Source organism: Nycticebus coucang, chromosome 21 (assembly GCF_027406575.1).
Source record: "Nycticebus coucang isolate mNycCou1 chromosome 21, mNycCou1.pri, whole genome shotgun sequence".
NCBI classification, from domain to species: domain Eukaryota; kingdom Metazoa; phylum Chordata; class Mammalia; order Primates; family Lorisidae; genus Nycticebus; species Nycticebus coucang.
In genome coordinates, this window is record NC_069800.1 from 48,244,813 (window position 1) to 48,267,311 (window position 22,499).

A 22,499-nucleotide genomic window follows, 5' to 3' on the forward strand; every position below is an offset into this window, starting at 1 on the left:
TGAGGTTTCAGTAAGCTATGATACGACACCACTATATTCTAGCTGGGGCAACAGAGACCCAGACTCCAATTTAAAAAAAAAGGGAAAGGAAAAGAAAAAAAGTGATGACTGTTTTGAAAAACCTTAGAATCTGAGTAAGGGAAAAATTAAGAGTGATAAAACATTATAGCAGAGACAACGAAAATCAGAACAGTCATAGTCTATGAGTAAGTGGTGCCAGGGTTCCAGCTAACTCTTGACTTTGGGAATAACAAATATAACAACAGTAACTAACGGTACCAAACAGAAGAACAGTGCGTCTTCCTCAAAATGGTTCCTGGGAGTTAATGTAAGTTTTACTTTGTTAAAACACTTTCATGCCAGAGAGATACATTGGGAAAAAAGATAAAAACTCCACCCTAAAGTAGCTCATGGCAAGTGTTCAAAGGACAATGACAGTTAAACTTGGAGTTAAACACAGCCGAGTGCTACAGGAGCACAGAGGAGGGCACTTATCACTAGCTCAGGGGGGCAGGGCACTTCCCCGAGGAGAAAACAACTGTGGTCAGCTTGCCAGGCAGAGGAAAAGGCCTGACAAAGAAGGTACAATGTGCAAGGCCCACAGAGGGACGGGGAGGACCGCGTGCGGAAGCCTCATTCACACCAAAGTCCTTCTGTCACTGCTTCTTGGCCTTCTGGAGCAGGGAGACGGAATAGGAGCTTATTCCATCTACTGCATGCATCAACCTGATATTGCAGTACCTCCAAGAATGGGGTACCCCTTCAGGGGAATAAATGAATTAAAAGATAAGTAAATAAATTAAGTCATTTTGTTTCGAAAGGCAAAATCACACAAGTCGCCCAAATTGTAGTAGGCAAAAACTGAGACAGACTTGTGAGTCTACATGGTTGTAAATATACTACAGAACTTCTGTCCAGGCACCATCAGCTTGACAAAGAATAAGAAAGCAAAGAGTCACAGTTAGGATGGAAACATTTCCAGGCCCTGAGTCCCATACCCAGGTCGGGGGTCTTGGGACTGTGTTCTGGATTGCAAAGTGGGGTTGTGATAGTATGCCAGTCTTAAGCTACTATGAATCCTGAGTAAAGATGTTTTTAGCAACTCCCCACTCCATAACCAAAGCTGAGGCTGGTATCTGAGTCTGGAACAAGGCCCAGCAGTTACAGAAGCAGGCTGAGCATGCTCACAAGACTCTGTCCAGATCTGTAGAGGAGGGAGTGGGCCCTTCTGGTACAGACTCTGTTCCCTTCTCTGCCCTGAGCTAAAGCTAGCAAGCAGGCAGATACTCACCCAAAGGGACCTGGGAGAAGGACCTAAGAAGAAGCCTCATCTTCCTCAATGACTTTCTGTGCCACTTGATGCCTAAAATCCATGGCTTTCAAGCTTTGCACGAGCCTGGGAACTCTCTGTTCAACCTTCAAAAGGAAGCTCAGTATGTCAAACAGTGGCAAGTGGACCTGTTCTGGTTCTCCAGAAACTAGGGCTGTGTGGAGCACTGATTTGAAACTGCTTGGTCAGCTGCCTTCTCCAGTCTCCCCCTGGCTGTCTGGTCTGTTCCGCATGCTACTGCAGCATTTGGCGTGGAGGCCAGATCCATGGGGAGCCTCTCTGAACATCAAAGCCAAAACCACATACCAGCTCTTTCTTGCTTAAAAGACTGGTAAAATTTTTTGAGGCATAACTAATGCAAAATATGAACCTTTTGTTTGCTGTACCCGTAGAAGAAAGTAAGAGTCTTGATAACATAAAAATGTTTCCTGAATTGTGTGTGTCAGATCTGCTACCACTGCCTTTCAGGTGCCAGGGGAGAAGTCATGACAACACTGAAATATGGTTAATGACTTGGGCTAAATGGCTGCTACGAGAAAATAAAGTCCCTTATAGTGCTTTACCTACCAAACCAACATAAAATCCCCAAGGAAGGAAAACCCATTATAAAGCAACACAATCCTATGACCTCACAACAGTCTTACAAGAGTAATTTTTAATTATTTACTTAAAAATTACTGCAATGACAATGTCAAATTATTATTCCTATTAAATATTATATTTGCTAGTTGGATAACCCTCTGCAGAGACATGAAATCAACTCTTTTTCTTTTTTTGAGACAAAGTCTCATTTTGTTGCCCTTGGTAAAGTGCCCATGGTGGCATAGCTCACAGCAACCTCAAACTCTTGGTCTCAAGTGATCCTCTAGCTTCCGTCTCCCAAGTAGTTGGGACTACAGGTGCCACCACAGTACTTGGCTGTTTTTAGGGACAGGGTTGTGCTCTTTCTCAGGATCCTGAGCTCCACCCGCCTTGGCCTCCGGAGCGCTGGGATTACAGCGTGAGCCGCCTCACCGGGCTTATGAAATCCACTCTTAAATGCTAGTCACTGATTAACTGCTGCTATCTAACTCTGACCTGGATCAGTCTGTGCCTCAGTTTCTTGACTGTTTAGTAGTCAGAATAACACCCACTCCTTGCTGTTTTCCATGTGAAGACAGAGTGAAAGGACTTGTGAAATTCTATGAAAATGCTTTAAGTTAGAGGCAAGGTGGTTGAGGAAGATAAAGCTTTATCAGCTTCCGTAAGACACACTAGCACCCAGGAAGAATGACAGGTATTTGTGCTGCTACCACTCTACCCAGAGCATGAATTCCGCCAAGGCAGCGACAGCGACTTCGTAACAACAGACAGCCTGTGTCCCCGAATGTGCTGCTGGCAATGTCCCTCCTACATGCACAGCCTGCTACTTCTCTTTTCATTTATTCTCTGTAAGCTCCTTGGCGCAGAACTCTTCCTTTTCAACATTTAACCCTTCTCCTTTCTAGTTCCTGTGTATCAAATCCTAACACTAGAACTCAGTATCAATTCCTTTGACACTGCTGCCAATGGAAATTGCTAAAATGCAAACATAGCCATCTTGCTTCTCTGCTTGACCCCACCAATGCCTCCTACCCCTTGTCCAGTCTGTGTAATACAGACCAAATACCTCTGGTGATGTCCAAGGTCCTGCATACTCTGACTGCTCCTGCTCAGCCCTCATCTCCCTCCACCCCGCTCATCACACCCAGCATCCAGCCAAGCTCATTCATTTGTCATATCACAGTCTGCAGTGCCATTCAGGTCCTGGGGCTTTAGTTCAAGTTGGAAATGGTCCTCCTATGTCCTTGTCTTCCTGTGCCCTTGACCACTCCTCTCCTGTCTACTCCTCCTCCTGGGTAGCCACTGCACCCAGCACATATTTCTGGACCAGTTGTTCTCAACCTTCCTAATGCTGCGACCTTTTAATATAGTTCCTCATGTTATGGTGACTCACAACCATAAAATTATTTTCCTTGCTACTTCATAGCTGTAATTTTGCTACTGTTATGAATTGTAATGTAAATATCTGATATGCAGGATGTATTTAGGCAAACCCTGTGGAAGGGTCGTTCGACCCCCAAAGGGGTCACGACCCACAGATTAAGAACCGCTGTTCTAGACTCTCAACACACATTTGCTGAACCAAGGCTCCGAAATTCTAAGTACTAGCTCATTTGATCTCACTGAACAACTACTTACTACATAGAAGACTTTTACATTCTAACAAGAGAGACAAGTTGTGTTAAGTGCTATGAAAAAACAGAGAATACTGAGGATAAGGGGCAAGGGACCTATTTTAGATAAAAGAATCAGGAAAGACCTTTCTAAGAAGATACCACTTTAGGTAAATCTTAAATAATGGTAAACAAGTCATGTAAAGCATTCCAAGCAGAAGGGATAATACAGGCAAAGGCCTGTAGGTGGGGAAGAACTATTAGTTCAAGGCATTAAAGATGGCTGGTCTTCTGACTGGAGCATAATGAGAAATAAGGAAAAACTGTTTATCTAAAAAAAAAAGTTGGTGAAATAGAGAATGTGATCATAGAGGGTTCTGATGAGCACAGTAAGGAGTCTGCATGTTATTCTAAAGCAGTGGTTCTCAACCTTCCTAATGCCACAATGTATTTTCATTGTTAAAAAGGGGTCGCAACCCACAGATTGAGAACTGCTGTCAGAAAGGCAAGGCAGTCATAGCAAACAGCAGTTAAAAATACCTCTGGCAAAGAGCTATCAAACAACTCTGTCAACTAGGTGAAAAGGACTGCCCCTCCAAGGTCCCCCTTACGCGAAGGCCGTACCTCTGCCTGCCAAGCCAGTGTGGACGCTGAGAGTGCAGATGTCATGTCCCTCCAAGGGCCACCTTACACAAAGGCCGTACCTCTGCCTGCCAAGCCAGTGTGGACGCTGAGAGTGCAGATGTTCTGCCCCTCCAAGGCCCACCTAACACGAAGGCCGTACCTCTGCCTGCCAAGCCAGTGTGGACGCTGAGAGTGCAGATGTTCTGCCCCTCCAAGGTCCCCCTTACGCGAAGGCCGTACCTCTGCCTGCCAAGCCAGTGTGGACGCTGAAAGTGCAGATGTTCTGCCCCCCAAGGCCCACCTTACACGAAGGCCGTACCTCTGCCTGCCAAGCCAGTGTGGACGCTGAGAGTGCAGATGTTCTGCCCCTCCAAGGCCCACCTTACACGAAGGCCGTACCTCTGCCTGCCAAGCCAGTGTGGACGCTGAGAGTGCAGATGTTCTGCCCCTCCAAGGCCCACCTTACACGAAGGCCGTACCTCTGCTTGCCAAGCCAGTGTAGATGCTGAGAGTGCAGATGTTCTGCCCCTCCAAGGCCCACCTTACACGAAGGCCGTACCTCTGCCTGCCAAGCCAGTGTGGACGCTGAGAGTGCAGATGTTCTGCCCCTCCAAGGCCCACCTTACACGAAGGCCGTACCTCTGCTTGCCAAGCCAGTGTAGATGCTGAGAGTGCAGATGTTCTGCCCCTCCAAGGCCCCCCTTACACGAAGACCGTACCTCTGCCTGCCAAGCCAGTGTGGACGCTGAGAGTGCAGATGTTCTGCCCCTCCAAGGTCCACTCGTACACGAAGGCCATACCTCTGCCTGCCAAGCCAGTGTGGACGCTGAGAGTGCAGATGTTCTGCCCCTCCAAGGCCCCCCTTACACGAAGGCCGTACCTCTGCCTGCCAAGCCAGTGTGGACGTTGAGAGTGCAGATGTTCTGCCCCTCCAAGGCCCCCCTTACACGAAGGCCGTACCTCTGCCTGCCAAGCCAGTGTGGACGCTGAGAGTGCAGATGTTCGCCCAGCGCCAAGAACAGCGATTGTTTCCCCATCATCGTCGACCACTTTGAAGTCCAGGTCCTCGTTGTATTTTCTGCGCTTCACTTGCCGTCCTGAGCGTCGTTTCTGCAGGGCAAAGGCACCCATCAGAGAAGCTCTGTGAGTTGAAAAGGCAAAAACTTACACAATACCCTCATCTACATTTACTCACATGCCAAGGAGAGCTTTCTTACCTTACAAAAGAAATCTTTCTCAAACATAACTCTTTTTTTTGGTAATGTGGTGAATTGTGAGTGATTCTTCTTTTTTTTTTCCTTTTATTAAGTCATATATACATAGTTCATGAATACATTTATGCCTTTGTGGGAGTCAATGTGTTGATTATTTGTACAAATCAGAGTGCTTACAACCAACTAATTAACATAGCTTTCACCTCATTTACTTGATCACAGTGTTAAGACACTTGTGTTCTATACTCGATAGATTTGACTTGTACACTTGCAATATGCTCCCACCATTAACTCTGCAAACCACCCTCCTCCCCTCCCATCACTCTCCCCTTCTCTTCTTCATCCTGGGCTATAGTTATGATTCATCTTTCATATGACAGCATGAGTGATTATAAATTGGCTTCATAGTAATGGACTACATTGGATTTTTTTTTTCCATTCAAACATAACACTTTTAAGGACTAAGTTCACGTAAAATGGGATCTAGCACAGTGAGTAAGAGAATAAAAGCCCAATCTCCAAATTGCTATGAGCCCCTGAACAGAAGTGTAGTCTCAGAGTCCAGTGCGATGTGTCCTGGTCATCCTGGTGGGAACTTTGTTCCTCCTTTCTGGGGTTGCTGCTACTCCAATACAACAGGGACGGGAGGTGAACTCCATCATCTTTGAGGTCCCTGTGGCATTAGCTAGAAGCTCAGATTTTACGACAAAGACAATGATGATAGTTTTTAATTTATTTCTCATTCATCATATTTACCATGTATTTCTAAAAATGCAGTTTGAAAAACTAATACCACTTTTATTAGGACTTACTTTGATCATCTCCTCACACTTCTTTTTTTTTTTTTTTGTAGAGACAGAGTCTCACTTTACTGCCCTCGGTAGAGTGCCGTGGCCTCACACAGCTCACAGCAACCTCCAACTCCTGGGCTTAAGCGATTCTCTTGCCTTAGCCTCCCGAGTAGCTGGGACTACAGGCGCCCGCCACAACGCCTGGCTATTTTTTTTTTTTTGGTTGCAGTTTGGCCGGGGCTGGGTTTGAACCCGCCACCCTCGGCATATGGGGCCGGCGCCTTACTGACTGAGCCACAGGCGCCGCCTCCTCACACTTCTTGAAATGCAGGAGGACATCTCATGCATGACAAAGCGAGTGCATGAGTCACCTAGACGGTGACGCATCTAGCTCGCATCTTTAGAGAAACAACATTCAACAACAAAGCTGCTGCCCAGTGGCTTTCCTCCAACAGAGGAAATTCCTCTCTACATGTCCATCATATCCAGGCAGGAAACCCTTTACCAACTAGCTCACTCTCAAATATTTAAACTTAAAAAACAGAAACAAAAGCAAACTCCAACTCCCTTTCCTTCTGAAAGGTATCTCCTGGACGTCTACCTGTGTTCTCATCACTTCTTCACTATGTCAGCTCTGTGGCATCCAACTTTACATGAGGGATTCTGCATGAAAACCTATCCTCCAATCCCACACACAGACCACCATCCTGCCAAATCTCATCAACTCAATGTGCTTGCTCCTCCGCCAATCTGGCTACCTAATCACCACTGGCCCCAGTTTGTAGGCAACGAGGGGTCTCTGCTTTGACACGATATAATACTGCTCATTAATACTACGACATTATGAGTTAACAGCTTCCTATGGTGAAGATCATTGAGAAACCTGTGAGGGTCCAGATGGTTCAGGAAGTTGTAGTAAATAGCTCTTATTCTAAATGGTCTCCTTGCAAAGCATGGCTCAGATAAATTGGTATGGATATCAAAGTAAAGAGAGCACTTTAAAATATTAGACTTCACATCTAAGAGAGGTTGCCTCAACTCAGAAAGAAAATCCTAACAATGTTATAGGCATACTTTGGCATGAATTAATATTTTATAACTTTTTTAGGAATCTGACTTAGATGGGCAATTCGTTATTTCCATGCTTGGCCAAATCTTCCTTACTTTTTGGCATAATAACTATATCTCTGACTTTTCCAGCATCTGCGATTATAAAAATGTCCTTGTGCAGACTGGCCTCGCCTTCTGAGTACATGGCAAACAGGCTCCTGAGCCTTACCCAGCTTGGCTACAACTTCATTTTCCATATCAATTCAGTCTGCAGCCCAACACCACACCAATTTCCAAGAAGAAAACTAACGGCACTAAAAAACTGAAATAGTAGTACAAGGCTCAGGCTAGGGAAAAAAACTATCGTCTACCCACTCACCCGCCAAAACAGTAAAAGCCCAGGTCTAGGCAGTATGTTAGAGTCAGGCATGGACCCCATCTAGCAGCCCTAACCTCCACCAGGCCTCCCAGTCACAGCTGTACCTGGCTGTCTGCAGACTCAGTGGACTCCTCAGGACTCCGCAGGGATGCGTTCGGCAGACCCTGATCCAGCTCTAAACTCTCCACTGTAGTTTCACTTTTCCTTTTTCCTTTCTTCTTTTTCTCCACTGGGGTTGGTCCTTGCTCCTTGCTACAAGGAGAAATTCAGAATTAAAACTGTTGGGCAGTGCTTAAAACTAAGATTTCCTATGTGATCAAAATCACGAAATCACACTCTGGAATTCTAGGACCAGGGCAGGCCTTAATGGAGAATCTCTGAGAGTTTCTTCCCAGAAATATACAGAAAAATGGGAAGAATTATCTATATGGACTGAGGCCAAATTCACTTTCTTATGCTATCATGACTACGATGGCTATGACTAATGTGTAGGACATAATATGAACATCTCCCAAAGCCTCACTTTTACTTTATACAAATGTCTTCTCTGGGAAGTTCAGTGTTTCCTAGATACTAAGAATTATCAAATTACATCTCATCTCCCTTTTAAGTTTCACAGGAAAAGACATCTCCCTAATCTGTCATCATCCCCTAGTGAGTATGTGCTGGATGTGGAGTAAGTACTAGGAGCTAAAAACTGAAGGAAACATCGAGGGGCTTACAATTATGAAAATCCTGCAGTCCACAGCCCAAGGCAGTACATGGACGCTTCCTCAAAGGGGCAGAGACAGGCAAAGGCCATCCATCCTGCAATCCCTGCTAAGCTGGCAACATTTTCTCTAAAGAAGTCTTTCTTAGCTGGTAAAATCTCCCAAAGCACTTTAATCATGCTTTGTTTAAGCTACCCCAAACTCGGATCTTTCACCAAAATTCAATCATTAACCATGACACCACAGTCAGAACCCATGTAATTATATACAGTTCCTGAATCCCAGGCAGTTGCTCAGTCATCACTTGCTGAATTAGTATTTTACAACTCTTTGATGGCTCCTACCAGACTCTAAGTTCCTACAGGGCAGTATGTACTTGACTAAGTTTTGTATTCCTCAGAGTGAATAGTCTTATGTCTCATACATGGTAAATAATAAATATTTAAGAGAGTCTTAAAAAGTTCTTTTAGGTAATGGAATAGATGCATTAATGGCTAGGTAAGATTAATTGTGGTTGGGAAGATTTAAGAACGCACATTTGAGCAGAGATATACATAGAATTTTTTTGCTTGTTTTTTGAGACAGTCTCAAGCTATGGCCCTGGGCAGAGTGCCGTGGTGTCACAGCTCACAACAACCTCAAACTCTTGGGCTTAAACAATTCTCTTTCCTCAGCCTCCCAGCTATCTAGCTGGGACTACAGGCACCCGCCACAACACCCGGCTATTTTTGTTGTTGTTGCAGTTGTCGTTGTTGTTTAGCTGGCCCAGGCCAGATTCGAACCCGCCAGCTTTGGTGTATGTGGCTGGTGCCCTACCCACTGAGCTATGGGTGCCACCATATATGTAGAATTTTGATAAAACATCAGATGGTAATAGTAAGTAGTAATAACGACTGCAGTTAATACTTACACATAGTATAACACTTTCTACATGTAAACACAGTTCTAAGTCCTTTACATGGAGTATCTCCTTTATGCCTCATAACAACCCTATAAGGCAGACAGTATTCTTATTCTCATTTTATTGTGTGGAATCTGAAGCACACTGTAAGGTTAAGTTACAAATTCCAAATGGTGGAAATAGGATTTGAACCCAGGCAGAATCTGTGCTCTTAATAACCATGACAGTCTTGGAAAATGGAACAGTGGATCCATTTAGTAGGAGATAGTTGTGTGGCCGGTTGACAGGGCAAATGAACAGAAGCACTACATAATGAAGCTGAAAAGAATAATCAAGGGTATATCAGGGCTAGAGTTCAGACATCATTCTGAGGGAAGAGGACCACGATGGCAAGTCGAAGGCAGAGAGACTAAAGGCCTAAGGTGGGAACAACCAGCAAGAATGCAAGAGTGAAAATGCCTTGGAAGGCCCTGAGTCAGGAGAGCCAAGAAACTGTGGCAAGTGACAGAATATGGGGGAAGAGGAAAGACCTAACATGAATGACATTTCCCTTCAAGGCAGTTAGTGGAAAGTGTGGGGAAAGACAGGGAAACCAGATGGCCTTGTTCAGAGAGGGGCGACCCAGCTGCATTCTAAGCAGTGCCTGGTTGCTAAATTAACCTGCTTTTTTTCTCTTGAATATCATTCATCCCTCACAGATCCCCAGCCAGGTCAGTACAACTCCGCCCACCTTTGACACCACAGGCTGAAGACTGGCTTGCCCAAATACCAGGATAGTTCACGATCAAACGATTTTGATCAGTGTGAACTCAGGAGTTCCACAACACGCATCAACACGTGTGTATGAGCACGCATGTAACTGAATATATGTCTGTACCTACAAGTACATGTGTATATACAACTGCTGTCCACTAAGTAGACAGCCACAGAGTATGAAAAAGAGAGACATACAGGACCGGACACTTTTCAGACAGCCCTTGTAGATCTACACGTACGTGTGTGCGTGCGTGCGTGTGTGTGTGTGTATGTATTTCTCCCTTAGTTTCGACAACTGAAAGAGCCTAGGAGCAAAGATGATGCCCCCTTAGCAATGTGTGTACCTCACCTGAGGTCTTGGTGCCTAATACTAAAGCTCCTCAGAGAAATGTCTGATTCCAAGGCTGAAGCAGGGAAAATGGGCCTGAAAACAAAGAAGGTGGTGTGTTAAAACAACACCGGAGTCAGCTTCAAGAGCTCTTGCCCAAAACTGAGATTGTTTAAACACCAAATTTAGGACAGTAAAGAATTGCAAGTCATTGAAAACAATAGGAATCTGTACTGATGACAAATAGATAATGAATAAATAAAAGAAGGGAGAACAGCCAGGATTCTAGCATCCAGAAAGCGCTTGTGAAGGATGCTAGAATTCTGTGCATCTTTACTTTCTGTAGTTTGCATTAGAAAAATGAGTACCTTTGGCTTTCTGAATAGGAAATTACATTTTAATATCAAAGCACTAGGTAGACAGATGTTCTCAAACTTTCCTCACGACCCTATCTCCCGCTCCCAACCTCCAGGTTTCCTTGCTAAAATCGAGAGTTAGAAACTGAGAGCAAGGAGAAAGATGTAAGTGTCAGAACATGGTACCGCCCCGAGTCTCTCATTATTCAGCCCCCTGGATTCCAGGTATTAAGAAATCTTACCTATCAAAATACATTTATTCAAAATGACTCATCTTTCCATTTTAAAATTAAAACCTTATAAAACATTCTTCAAAGCCTTACAGGAAAGAATGAAGCACTACCCCAGCCACTGGAGAAGCTCATGATCTCAACTACGGCCTCCACAGTCTGAGGGTCCAGCCCAGGAAGACCCCACTCTACTCCATTCTAGGAACAGCCCTTCAGACTTTCCGACAGGCTTGATCCTCTTCCTGGGAGTACAATACTGAAAACACAGTACCCTGAAAAAGCTCATCTGTGGGCGGCGCCTGTGGCTCAATCGGTAAGGCACCGGCCCCATATACCGAGGGTGGTGGGTTCAAACCCAGCCCCGGCTGAACTGCAACCAAAAAATAGCCGGGCGCCTGTAGTCCCAGCTACTCGGGAGGCTGAGGTGAGAGAATTGCTTAAGCCCAGGAGTTGGAGGTTGCTGTGAGCAGTGATGCCATGGCACTTTACCGAGGGCCATAAAGTGAGACTCTGTCTCTACAAAAAAAAAAAAAAAAGGTTGTAAAGCTCATCTGAATGCTTAATTCAACCTTTGCATAACACTTACATTAGTTTAGCTTATATACAGAACTGAGTTGGTAAAGATTTTAAAGATACTGATTAAATGAAAAACACACAAGAAATCAATTCTTTTGGTGCAGTTGTAGTCCCCTGCAGACAAATGTGAACTAAAACTAACCTGTCCCTCAGTCCCTTTTTACTGGGTCAACTAAGCACCTTTAGCAGTATTTAACCAAGCACCACCAAAGAGATTAACAACCAGTTTGTGATACTATCCTAGTAAAAAAATGAAACAAAAAGATTACGTCCTCGTAAGCAATCAGAGTTTTATCAAGTAATCTTACTAAAGTAATACAAGCAAAAGAAAATTAAAAAGTGCAGAAGATTTTGAATGTAAAGTAGGCTCCATTTTTTTCTACATTGAGCTATCCTTAAATGTATCCCAAATCTCACTTTTCAGAGAAGAAGAAAAAAAACAAACCATTTTTGACCGACACCTCCCTAACTATAAATATATATGTCCATGTCTACGGGTCATTATTTATTAACATTAAACAATGGCTACTGATATCTTGATATGAAAATTGATGAATTTAGATCTTATATCCTTTCCCTATTCTTGTTCCTGCTTGTTTTTTTGTTTTTTTTTTCTTTTTTTGGCAGTTTTTGGCCGGGGCTGGGTTTGAACACCCCCCACCTCTGGCATATGGGGCCAGCGCCCTACTCCTTTGAGCCACAGACACCACCCTCCCTGCTTGGTATTTTTGTTGAACTATTTTATTTAGGCAATCAGGTCTTAAATTTTCTTTAATTCTGTTTTCTGATTGCACTTTTTTCATAAGCCATTCTTGTTTTGCAGACAAATATTCTCTTGAATCTGAGGATGCTATCTTAAAATCTATACCAGTTATTTTCCTTGAACTGTTTCTTCTGAGGACAGTCATTCTGTTCATGCTTCTTTTTCCTGCTATATGCTGCTTGTTTTCCTCTAGGTCTTGTGTTCTTTGGTAGATTGTTCTTATAAAAATGAACTAGGTTGATACTACAAATGGCTGGTGAGGCCGCCTTCTGCTACCCCGTTGCCTGACATCGGCCTGGAGCTGACAAACCACACAACAACTCTGCAGACAGTCCCTTCATCAGCCACCTCCCTTTCTGGCCTGCTTCCAATCACTCCTCCAGAGCTGCCAGCTTCATTGTGAGGAGGAAGATTTCCACCTCTGCTGCAAGTGCTCTGAGCAGGGATATCCTCCATACCATTTATCCACCAGTACAATTCAGTAACACCTTTGAAGAATGTATGCCCCTCTGCTCTTCCCGTTATTTCAATAGGATTTGAAGAAGGGAAAATAAAATGCTGGGTCTACTATCTTAAAACTGGAAGTCCGTCCCCACCCCACCAAGAACATCTGTTTAAATGTTTTTTCTTCATTTTGCTTTAAGTCTTTTCTCATCTATTACATGTAATTCCTTCAATACCTGGCTCAATACTCATCTCTACCAAGGGACTTCCCACACCAGAATTGAGGCACTCTTTTTATCTTCTAAATCTTTTCAGCTACTCTATAAGCAGTCATATCAGGTTCAACTGGGTTCTTCATTTGTTTATATTTTTGCCTATTTCTTGAATACCTGCAAAGTAGTTTCTCTTACTTGTGACAGGGCTCAGAGATGATCCTTCCATGACACCTTCTGCACTTTATTATTTCATTCCCAATAAAAATATGAACAAAGCAAGACATACAGGAGGCACTAAAATAATAGTGGATAAATAATGAGCAGGCATTTATCAAGTATTATTAGTAACTTTTTCCTTACAGATTTGGTAAAGCCACCAGACACAACTTAACCACTGGGGACTAGAGAGTAAGCACACCCAGAAGGAGGGAGAGGGAGGGAAGGAGGGAAGGAAGGAAGGAAGGGAGGGAAGGAGGGAAGGAGGAAGAGAGGAAAGGAGGAAGAGAGGGAAGGAGGGAGGGAGGAAGGGAGGATGGGAGGGAGGGAGAGGAGGGAGGGAAGGGAGGAAGGAAGAAAATGAAGACCAGTCCAAAGCTGCAGAGGGGCATCTCAGCCAGTGTCATTTAGATCTCTTCACTACATTATAAAGCCATAGAACTTGCACACATCTTTATATTTGTCTTCTTTAGTCTAATAAATGGTCAGAATGTAAAAACAAGTCACCTAATAGAAAGAACCCTGTCAATGGAATCTTTTGAGTCTAAAGTCAGCCTCAGTAAAGAGGCTGTAAATGAAGACAGGGACTGACTTCACATGGTGAGAACGAGCTGTCAGTGCCGGGGAGGACACCTAGCTGAGTCTCACAAATCTTGCTGCATCAGAGTTATGTACGAGCTGACTCAGGAACAAACAGTTACATGATCAGAAGGCCTGGGGTTTAACACGTTCCAGAAGCAATCACCGCAGAAGAAAACAAACAGGTAAACTCTTTCTTCCAGGTTACTAAGCTTATTAGGATCTGGGAGAAAAATCTGCTCTGGGTTGACAAACCAAACAAATGGGGATAAAAAGCTGAACCGGGGGGGCTGACCACACCATCCATTTCTTTTCTTCTTTTTGGTTTTTCATTTCTAGTAGATGTTAAATAGAAAAACTTAAAATATGCTCCATTTTTTCTATGATCTTTCATCTGGAACTCATGTTTCTCACAGGATGATCTAGGACTCAGCTACACTCTAATTCTGAGAGACTTTTGAACTGCAGATACCTGGGCTCCACAGCAGACCTAATAAATCTTCTCCTTTGGGGATGTGAGCAGAGAATCTTCTAACAAGCTGCTCAAGTAATTTCTTTTTTTTTTTTTTTTTTTGTAGAGACAGAGTCTCACTTTATGGCCCTCGGTAGAGTGCCGTGGCCTCACACAGCTCACAGCAACCTCCAACTCCTGGGTTTAAGCGATTCTCTTGCCTCAGCCTCCCGAGTAGCTGGGACTACAGGCGCCCGCCACAACGCCCGGCTATTTTTTGGTTGCAGTTTGGCCAGGGCCGGGTTTGAACCTGCCACCCTCGGTATATGGGGCCGGCGCCTTACCGACTGAGCCACAGGCGCCGCCCTGCCCAAGTAATTTCTAAGGCACAATGAAGTCTAAGAACCAGACAGATGCCCTCCACTGGGCCAGCATGCCAATGAGTTTCTTGCCTTCCAAGAGAGAATATAAACCATTCTGATGTGAGGAAATTCCATAGCTTATGCTCTGTCCTCACCATCAACATGAATACCAAAACTCAATACCTGAGCTTTCTAAAGCAACCTCCAGGCAGGTGTAACAGCTCACACCTGTAATCCTAGCACTCTGGGAGGCAGAGGTGAGTGGAATGTTTAAGCTCAAGAATTCAAAACCAGCCTGAGCAAGAGCAAGACCCCATTTCTAAAAATAGCTGGGGGTTGTGGCAGTGGGTGCCTCGGGAGGCTGAAGTAGGAGGAATGCTTGAGCCCAAGAGTTTGAGGTCACAGTGAGCTATGATGCTAGGGCATTCTACCCAGGGTAACAAAGTGAGACTCTGAACAGGTTGGGACCTAGTAAGAAGTGATTAGTCCTTGTACTATTTTTTAAATTTTAGTGGTTTTAGAGCCTGGTGAACCTGGAGACAAGTCCTAATAATGCTGCTCTTTAGTTCGTGCCTTGAACAAGTTACTTAACTTTTTAAACTTTAATTATAAAATGAACATACTACCTACTGTTATTTAACAATCAGTTATTATATTTTATATAGGTCTTATTTTCAGAGAGAAGAGCTCTATCCATTTATTCTTGCAATGTAATTAAGTTATATCTATAAAATACCATGTGTGAATCTGACAAAACCCCCTGGTAACTGGCCCCAGGGGACATAAGCCAGACAAGGCACAGTAGTCCTGATTGTGGGCACTTAACTTTTGTTTGAAAACCAGTCATGTATACACAGAAGCCACAGTCAGTGACCCAGGGCTGAGTTTTTAACACACGCCTGTGAGAGGACAGATGATCTGCTGGCAGAACACCAGGGTTGAACTAGAGGTCTTTTAGCCTTCTTGGGTCAAAAATTTATGATTTATAAAGGAAAGTGAGGCTGTAGGTGCCGCGGTAGTTCCGAGGGGTCACAAAGGCACCCTGGTTTGGGCAAGCTCTGCAGAGGAACTTTGACTTGCACTCAGACTCAAAGAATGGGAAGGATTTGGGATATGAGGAGGACAGAGGGCACAACGGCTAGGAGAAACAATAAAAGCAATCCAAAGAGAAATGAGTTAAAGACTTTTAAGGAATAATGGGATGAATTTAGGTGGCCAGATCTATTGCCAGAAATGGAAAGGCACAGAGAGGGAAAACCCCCCAAAGGTTCTTAATGACAGAGAAAGGACTCTGGACCTTGTCCTGGAGGCAACAGAAAAAATTGGAAACTACTAAGCAGCATACATTGTTAGAGAGAATCCCATTTCCCTGACCCTGTGTTTTCAGGAGGAAAAGTATGTTTTATTCCCAAGGAAGGAAAAATACTGGAAATGTATTTTCTGCCCTTCTTCAACCTCACCTCATTTCTCTGATTAGGGACAAACCTAACTGGTGAGACTGGAGATAGATATGGGGCATGCCGGGCCCAGCACCCCCTCCTCTACTTCAAAGACTGCCTGCCGGTCTGTGGATAAGCTCAACGGAGGAAGCAACCAGAAATCTGATGCTGGCCACAAGCCAAAGCAAGTTCTCTCATTCAGCCTACAATAGTGAAGTTGATAATTGGAAATCCATCAGTGTTGACTATTTAGAATTGAGAGGGAGGGAAAGGGAACTAGATTTACCATTGTCAGCACCAACTGCTAACATAAATAAGTTAACAGCAGTGCTTCATAAAGACTACCCAGGTGGCTGCTGGCAAGATGGACCTGAAGAGGAGAAGGCTGGAAGCCCCTAAATCAGCTGTAGAGCTCCTGCAGTTATCAGAGCATTCGGTGATCATTTATAACCATCAAGTATTATCCAATGTCTAATCAATATCTACTCAAATCAAAACATGTACTTGAGCCAATGTGCAAGAGTCAATCAAAGAGTACAAAAAAACACTGAGGCTTAATAACTAACTTTTTTTTTTCTTAACTACTTTCCTTTCATATCTAAAACTGCTTCTGGGCTGAGCACAGTGGATCATGTCTGTAATCCCAGTACTGTGGGAAGTCAGGGTGGGAGGACTATTTGAGGATAGGAGCTGGAGACCAGCCTGGGCAACATAGTGACACCCTATCTATACAAAAAATAAAGTATTAGTCAAGTGTAGTGGGACATACCTGGAGTCCCAGCTACTTGGGAGATGGAGGTGAGAAGATCACTTGAACCCAGGAGTTTGAGGTTGCAGTGAGCTATGACTGAGCCACTGCACTCCAGCTTGGGTGACAGATTACAACTGTATCTCTTAAAAAGAAACAAAAAAACCTGCTACTTCTGACCAGTGGTATCAATAATTAAAGAGACTGCAACATTGTATAAAGGTGTAAAAGAGAAGAAATCAAAGGCTAACCAGCCCCAAACCCTATCTGAGCTACACAGAAGAATTCTAATGTCGCATATCAGTATTATACAACCCCAAAATAAAGATTGAGAAAGCCCACATAAAGAGATGACCATCCCTATCTACCAGCCTTCTCTCATAAAGTCTCCTGGATTTCTAAACCTCAAGGTTTGTCTTTTAAGTTAGCAGTCCTTAAAACACTATCAAGCACTTCCCCTAATCACTTACATTTTATACAGCCTAATTAGATAAAAATTAAGTTCCACTAATTATTGCTACACATATATAACAAAGCCTGTAAATTTTTCTTTTCTTTCTTTTTTTGAGACAGTCTCACTTTGTCACACCTGGTAGAGTGCCGTAGCATCATAGCTCACAGCAAACTCTTGGGCTCAAGTGATTCTCTTGCCTCAGCCTCCCAAGTAGCTGGGACTACAGGCACCTGCCACAATCCTGGGCTATTTTCAGAGACAGAGGTCTTGCTCTTGCTCAGGCTGGTCTCAGACCTTTGAGCTCAGGGCAATCTACCTGCCTCAGCCTCCCAGAGTACTAGGATTATAGGCGTGAGCCACCGCCCCCAGCCCTCTAAGTTTTTCATTAGTCAGAATCCCAATTTTGCACACATCTGACACCCAACCTTGTTTTGTGAAATACCTCCTTATCCCCCCAAATGGAACTTATAGCAACATTTGTTATACACATCACTTGGTTTCATACCTAACACAATGTAGATGTGAATTCCTTAAAGAAGGAGACACTGACAAAACTGATGCTTAGTGAACCCAGATACCCAAGGCTTTCTACGGCCCTCTATGCAAAACAGACTGCTTATTAAATTAGAAACTCTCCCTCTAATCACCCTAAATCTCAAACACTCTCCCCATTCCTCACTATTCTCTGTAGTAACTAAAAAGTCACCCCACTAGATCATGCCTGATGCTCCTCTTTCACATAAGCTATTAACCCAAGGAAATGTACCAGCTTCTCCAAAGTAACCTGGAGATGAAAATTGCTGGCAGAAGCCAGAGCTGCTTTGCTACCACACGCTCACACGATCGGGGATGCTCGCTGCACTCACTGAGAAACAAATCCTGTTTCATTTGCCAGAATTCTGCTTTTTGCCTAACTATCTTCTATAAGGTTATTTTATGGCATTCTTTATAAACCACAGGCAGTCCCTGAGTTACAGACATCCAACTTACTACAACTTGCACTTACAAACAGAGGCTGTTACAGTAAAACAGTAAGTCCCTGAGTTACAAACATCTAACTGATGTGTAACTCTCACGAGCTCTTACAGGTAACAGATAAATGTATCTGTTCCAACTTACATACAAATTCAACTTAAAAACAAACCTATGGGACCTCTTTTATAATCCCTGGCCTGCCTGTACTGTCCTAGAATCCCATCCAAGCCTCTAACAGATAAAAGAAATTCCCTGCAGAATTGTGGAGAGGGCAGAAGGGAGTGAACATCAAGAAGAAAAATGTTAACTTGGATTAGGATTAGGGACCCATCTTGTTCCAACAAACATTCCTAATAAAGAACTGAACCATTTAGCAAGCTCCAAGTTGTAGCACACACTTTCAGTGCTACAAAATTTTCTCTCTTCAACATTTACCTCCTTTGAGCATGGCCCAACACAGGTCTGATGCCTCATTACTTTATGTTCTGTTAGCATTCACATCAATTTCTGCATTTTTATGGTCTCATATATACACAATACAGATAAAAGTATCTTCCCTCTGCACTTAAGATTTTAAAAATGTGAATCTATTAAGATAGAAGTCATATATCTAGTATTTTCTCCAAAAATTTAAATTTAATATTCTGCACAAAGACATCAGACACAAAATGAAAATCATTACATTTGGGTATAGATGACAGATACTAAATTCCCTGCATAAAAGATTACATTTGCTGTCCTAATAAGATTGATAGCCAGGAACGTAGTATCACCCCCTCTGCAATGAATCTCTATCTGTGCTCTCTGATTCTCTACAAGTCACAATGGCCTCAACATTTCCTGAGCACTGTCAAGGTGCCAGGCATTGTGCCAGACACAGAACTAGACAAAAAGACCAGGAATAGTCCTGCACTCAAGAGCTTGAAGCCTAGGGGAAACGAGTCAGTCCTCGTCTGCCTGGAACTCTGTACACACCCACGGCTCCCAGGCTGCCTGCACCACTGACACCCATAACTGCATCCTCCTCATAGCTGCTCCTCTGTCACTCTCACTGCTGCTGTTCTAAAAACTGCTGCCCTCACTGTATCAGACCTGGGAAGTCCCTTCCCTTATGCCCTAAGCGTGTTAGCATTTTAGTTCTTAGTCCGAAAGGAATGGCAAAAATTGCATGGTCTGTATTAAAGTTATCTTTCTCTCATCAAGAGTTAAAAAATGGTTTGCTTCTGGCTGAAAACTAATACGAACATGAAGAGCACAAAAACGTGGGATGTAAAGGGCATATATACGTATACAAAGCAGGAAACCAACCCTAACTAAAGAATGCTAAATAATAAGAATATAGGCCAAAAGGATGGCTGGGTCTAAATGGAGTGGGAAATTAATTCTGGGAGTATCCCCAAACCACAAATGTTGCTTTTGAAAGACCACGACTCTAGGAATGCAATTAGGAAACAGCAACTTCCAAGGACAGCCACTTGCATTAGAACCAAGTGGTTATCCCTGCTCCCCACCCCATAAATGAGGCATGAAGCTGAGAACCACAGGAGGGCGGTAAGGTGATGTCCAGGGGCTTGGGCTAATGCCCAAGGCAAATGGTTCTGCATAGGCTGAGGCGAGCGCTCAGAGCAGGCAGAAAGGAACGCACCTGCCCTTCTTGGACTTTGTCCTGGCTGTAGGGTCAGCACAGCTCCTCTTGTCTTTGGCCTCCCTGGTGCCCGAGGCCTCCCGGGGCTTCCGCGCCTTCTTTGCTCCGTCCTTCTGCTTCAGCTCCTTGGGCTCCCTGGCCTTCCTCTGCTCCTTGGCCTTCCTGGGCTCCTTTGGCTCTTTCGGTTCTCGCCTCCTCTTTGGCTTCGGCTCTCTGTCCTTGCCTCCCTTTGCGGCCTCCTGCTCTCCTAGCTCCTTTTTCTTCCGTTTCTTTTTCACTCCAGTGCCTCCTCCTCCACTGTCCTCCATCCCATTATGGGACGTCATTTTCCTAGGAAACAGGGTGGCAGCGTCCTCCTCAGTAGTGTACAGGTCCTTCTGGGACAGACAGTGACTGGCAACATCTTCAATTTTCTCTTCCTGATCAGTGCTGCAGTCAAATGGTGATGGGGATTTGTAGTCAAAATTGACAGAGGCATCAGACATTGGGGAGTGATTCAGAACTTTTAAATTGGACAACTGTAAAGGAAAGAGAAACAAGTGTATTACCCTTCCAATGCACATTTCTTCATACAAAGAGTATCATTCAGTTCGAACACATAGATTTGTTCAGCAAATATTTACTCCTGTATGTTTATTCTAACTGTGAGGTCAGGGGTTTGCCCTTACGAAGCTATACCGAAGTCTTATTAGCATACTGCATTAAAAAAATAGCACACAAAAATGTGAAGAATTTCCACATTATATAGAGAAATCTGAAACACCTTTTAAGCTTCACATCTAAATCAGGAAACTACTATAGTCTCCTACAAAATACCTTTAGATGCTACTGTCAGACACACAATCCTAGGCACATGTATTATTGTAGTAATACACAAAAGTTGTTCACGTGTGTTCTGGGACCTCAGTCATGAATTAAGTGCTATCACTGGGTGATAAGGACGCAGGGTCAAATTCAGTGCTGCTTTACCTCCCCAAGTCTCTGTTTGCACCTGTTACCAAGCAGCATCAACATTTAGCTTGGGTAATTCTCAACAAAAATCACGATCATTCAACTAAAAAATCATAACTAAAAAGGGTGATGTAATGTAAATGTCTTAGCACAATAACTAAGAAAATGCCAGGAAGGCTATGTTAATCGGTGTGATGAAAATATGTTAAACGGTCTATAAAACCAGGGTATGGTGCCCCATGATCACATTAATGTACACAGCTATGATTTAATAATAAAAAAAAGTAAAAAAAAAAAATTATCAGCCAAAAAAACAAACAATATTTAACCTAAAAAAATTTTAATCCCATTTTGCATATTATATTTGTAGCAGTTTCTCTTAATCCACTTTTCAAAGGGAGGATGTATATTTTTATTTTTCTAAATAAAGACTTTACAAAGCCTCAAAAAAATAAATAAATAAAAAGGGTGATGTCCTATATGACCATCTAACTTAGTTACCAGATTGAGCACCAGATAGCCTTTGGCCATTTGCAAAAACACGAACTACCTATACACATCTAAGATGAAGCTTTACTGTGACAGATGCCACTAGAAAGGATGTATCATGGCTGCTGAAGGCAGCACTAAAAAGGCAGTTTCAAAGCTGTTTTTGAGTATTGTCAAATGAAAGCACAGCTTTTCCAGGCGACCCCTTTTAAGGAAGCATTCCTTTGGAAGTAGAAGTTAAATCTCACTCTTTCAGGTCTGGTGTCACAAAAAAGTATTTATCATTCCATAACCAAGCTAAGGTTGATAAAAATCAGGCAATAGTGTGGGTGTTTGTTTCAGAGAACAGAGATAAGAAGAGGCTGAGAGGGACAAGCAGCATTTCCAGGAAGATGGTTACCGTCATCTCTGGATAATACCTTAGAAACAGCACCAAATTTGGGAGGTGCCTTTTCTCCTGACGAGGGTCTGGCATGTGTAAAGGGCACAGGCACCTGCCCAGGGGGTCTGGTTTCCCTCCAGTTTGGTGCCAGTTACCGATCTATGCTCACTTCCTCGCCCACCCAGGAGCAATGGAGACTACACAACTGAGCGGCGTGTTTCCCCTTCTGTTTCTTCCAGTTCTCTGCCCTGCCTGATGCTACTAAACACAGCACTGAGAATACCAGGAGAGAAAGATGAGAGAAGAGAAGTATTTTTTTGGATCTTTATCATAAAATACAGTCTGGCCTCATAAACAAGCCTAAATCCAAAGGGAATTGGTGATTCTGGCAGGATTCACTACTGAAAAAAAAAAAATAGAAAAACAATTTGGTTTGACCACCTCATTACCAACCGTGTACTGAAGATGGCTTACGAAGAGGAGGAGCTAAGTAGACATAAAAGAAATTTAAAACAATACAAGAAAATGGTTACGGTGATAAATTTTATGTCATAAATTACTACAAGGCAAGAAGAAACCCAGCAGTGGGGAGACAGGTGAACAGGTAACCAGTTAAAACTCAGATCCTGTGAGCTATGTAGCCAACTTTGGAATATTATCGAATTCTGTGCAAGAACACTTGGCCATCAACCGGATAGTAAGATTCTGCTTAGCATGGAAGGGTGGATGGACTAAAAAAGCAAGACACACAGGTCTGCTTACTAAAGAAGTTTTCAAAGGTAAACACATAAAAGACACAGTTGTACCAGGGCAGTTCTCTGTAGGTCTGAGCGAGATCTCTCTTCAACCTCATGTCCAGGTCTCTTTTCTGAAGGATAAGCTCTCCAAAGAAGCTGGAGGCAGGTGACAGTAGGGGTTGCTCAGTCATTAGGCAATGCGACAGAAG

General features: G+C 43.5%; 1 protein-coding gene across 6 annotated transcripts in view; it reads right to left on the minus strand.

Moving 5' to 3' along the window:
- CHD6 (chromodomain helicase DNA binding protein 6) overlaps nucleotides 1-22,499 on the minus strand; it is a 213,623-nt gene that overhangs the window by 107,500 nt on the left and 83,624 nt on the right. For 4 of the 6 annotated variants that reach the window (XM_053573515.1, XM_053573513.1, XM_053573512.1 and 1 more), the window contains 3 exons: nucleotides 19,732-20,249; nucleotides 7,688-7,835; nucleotides 5,110-5,259 (listed from right to left, as the gene is read on the minus strand). In XM_053573515.1, the coding sequence (XP_053429490.1) occupies nucleotides 5,110-5,259; nucleotides 7,688-7,835; nucleotides 19,732-20,249 (816 nt within the window). Of the gene's footprint in view, nucleotides 1-4,149; nucleotides 4,186-5,109; nucleotides 5,260-7,687; nucleotides 7,836-19,731; nucleotides 20,250-22,359; nucleotides 22,429-22,499 lie in introns of those variants that run through there. The other 2 variants (XM_053573516.1, XM_053573517.1) reach the window with 2 other exon arrangements.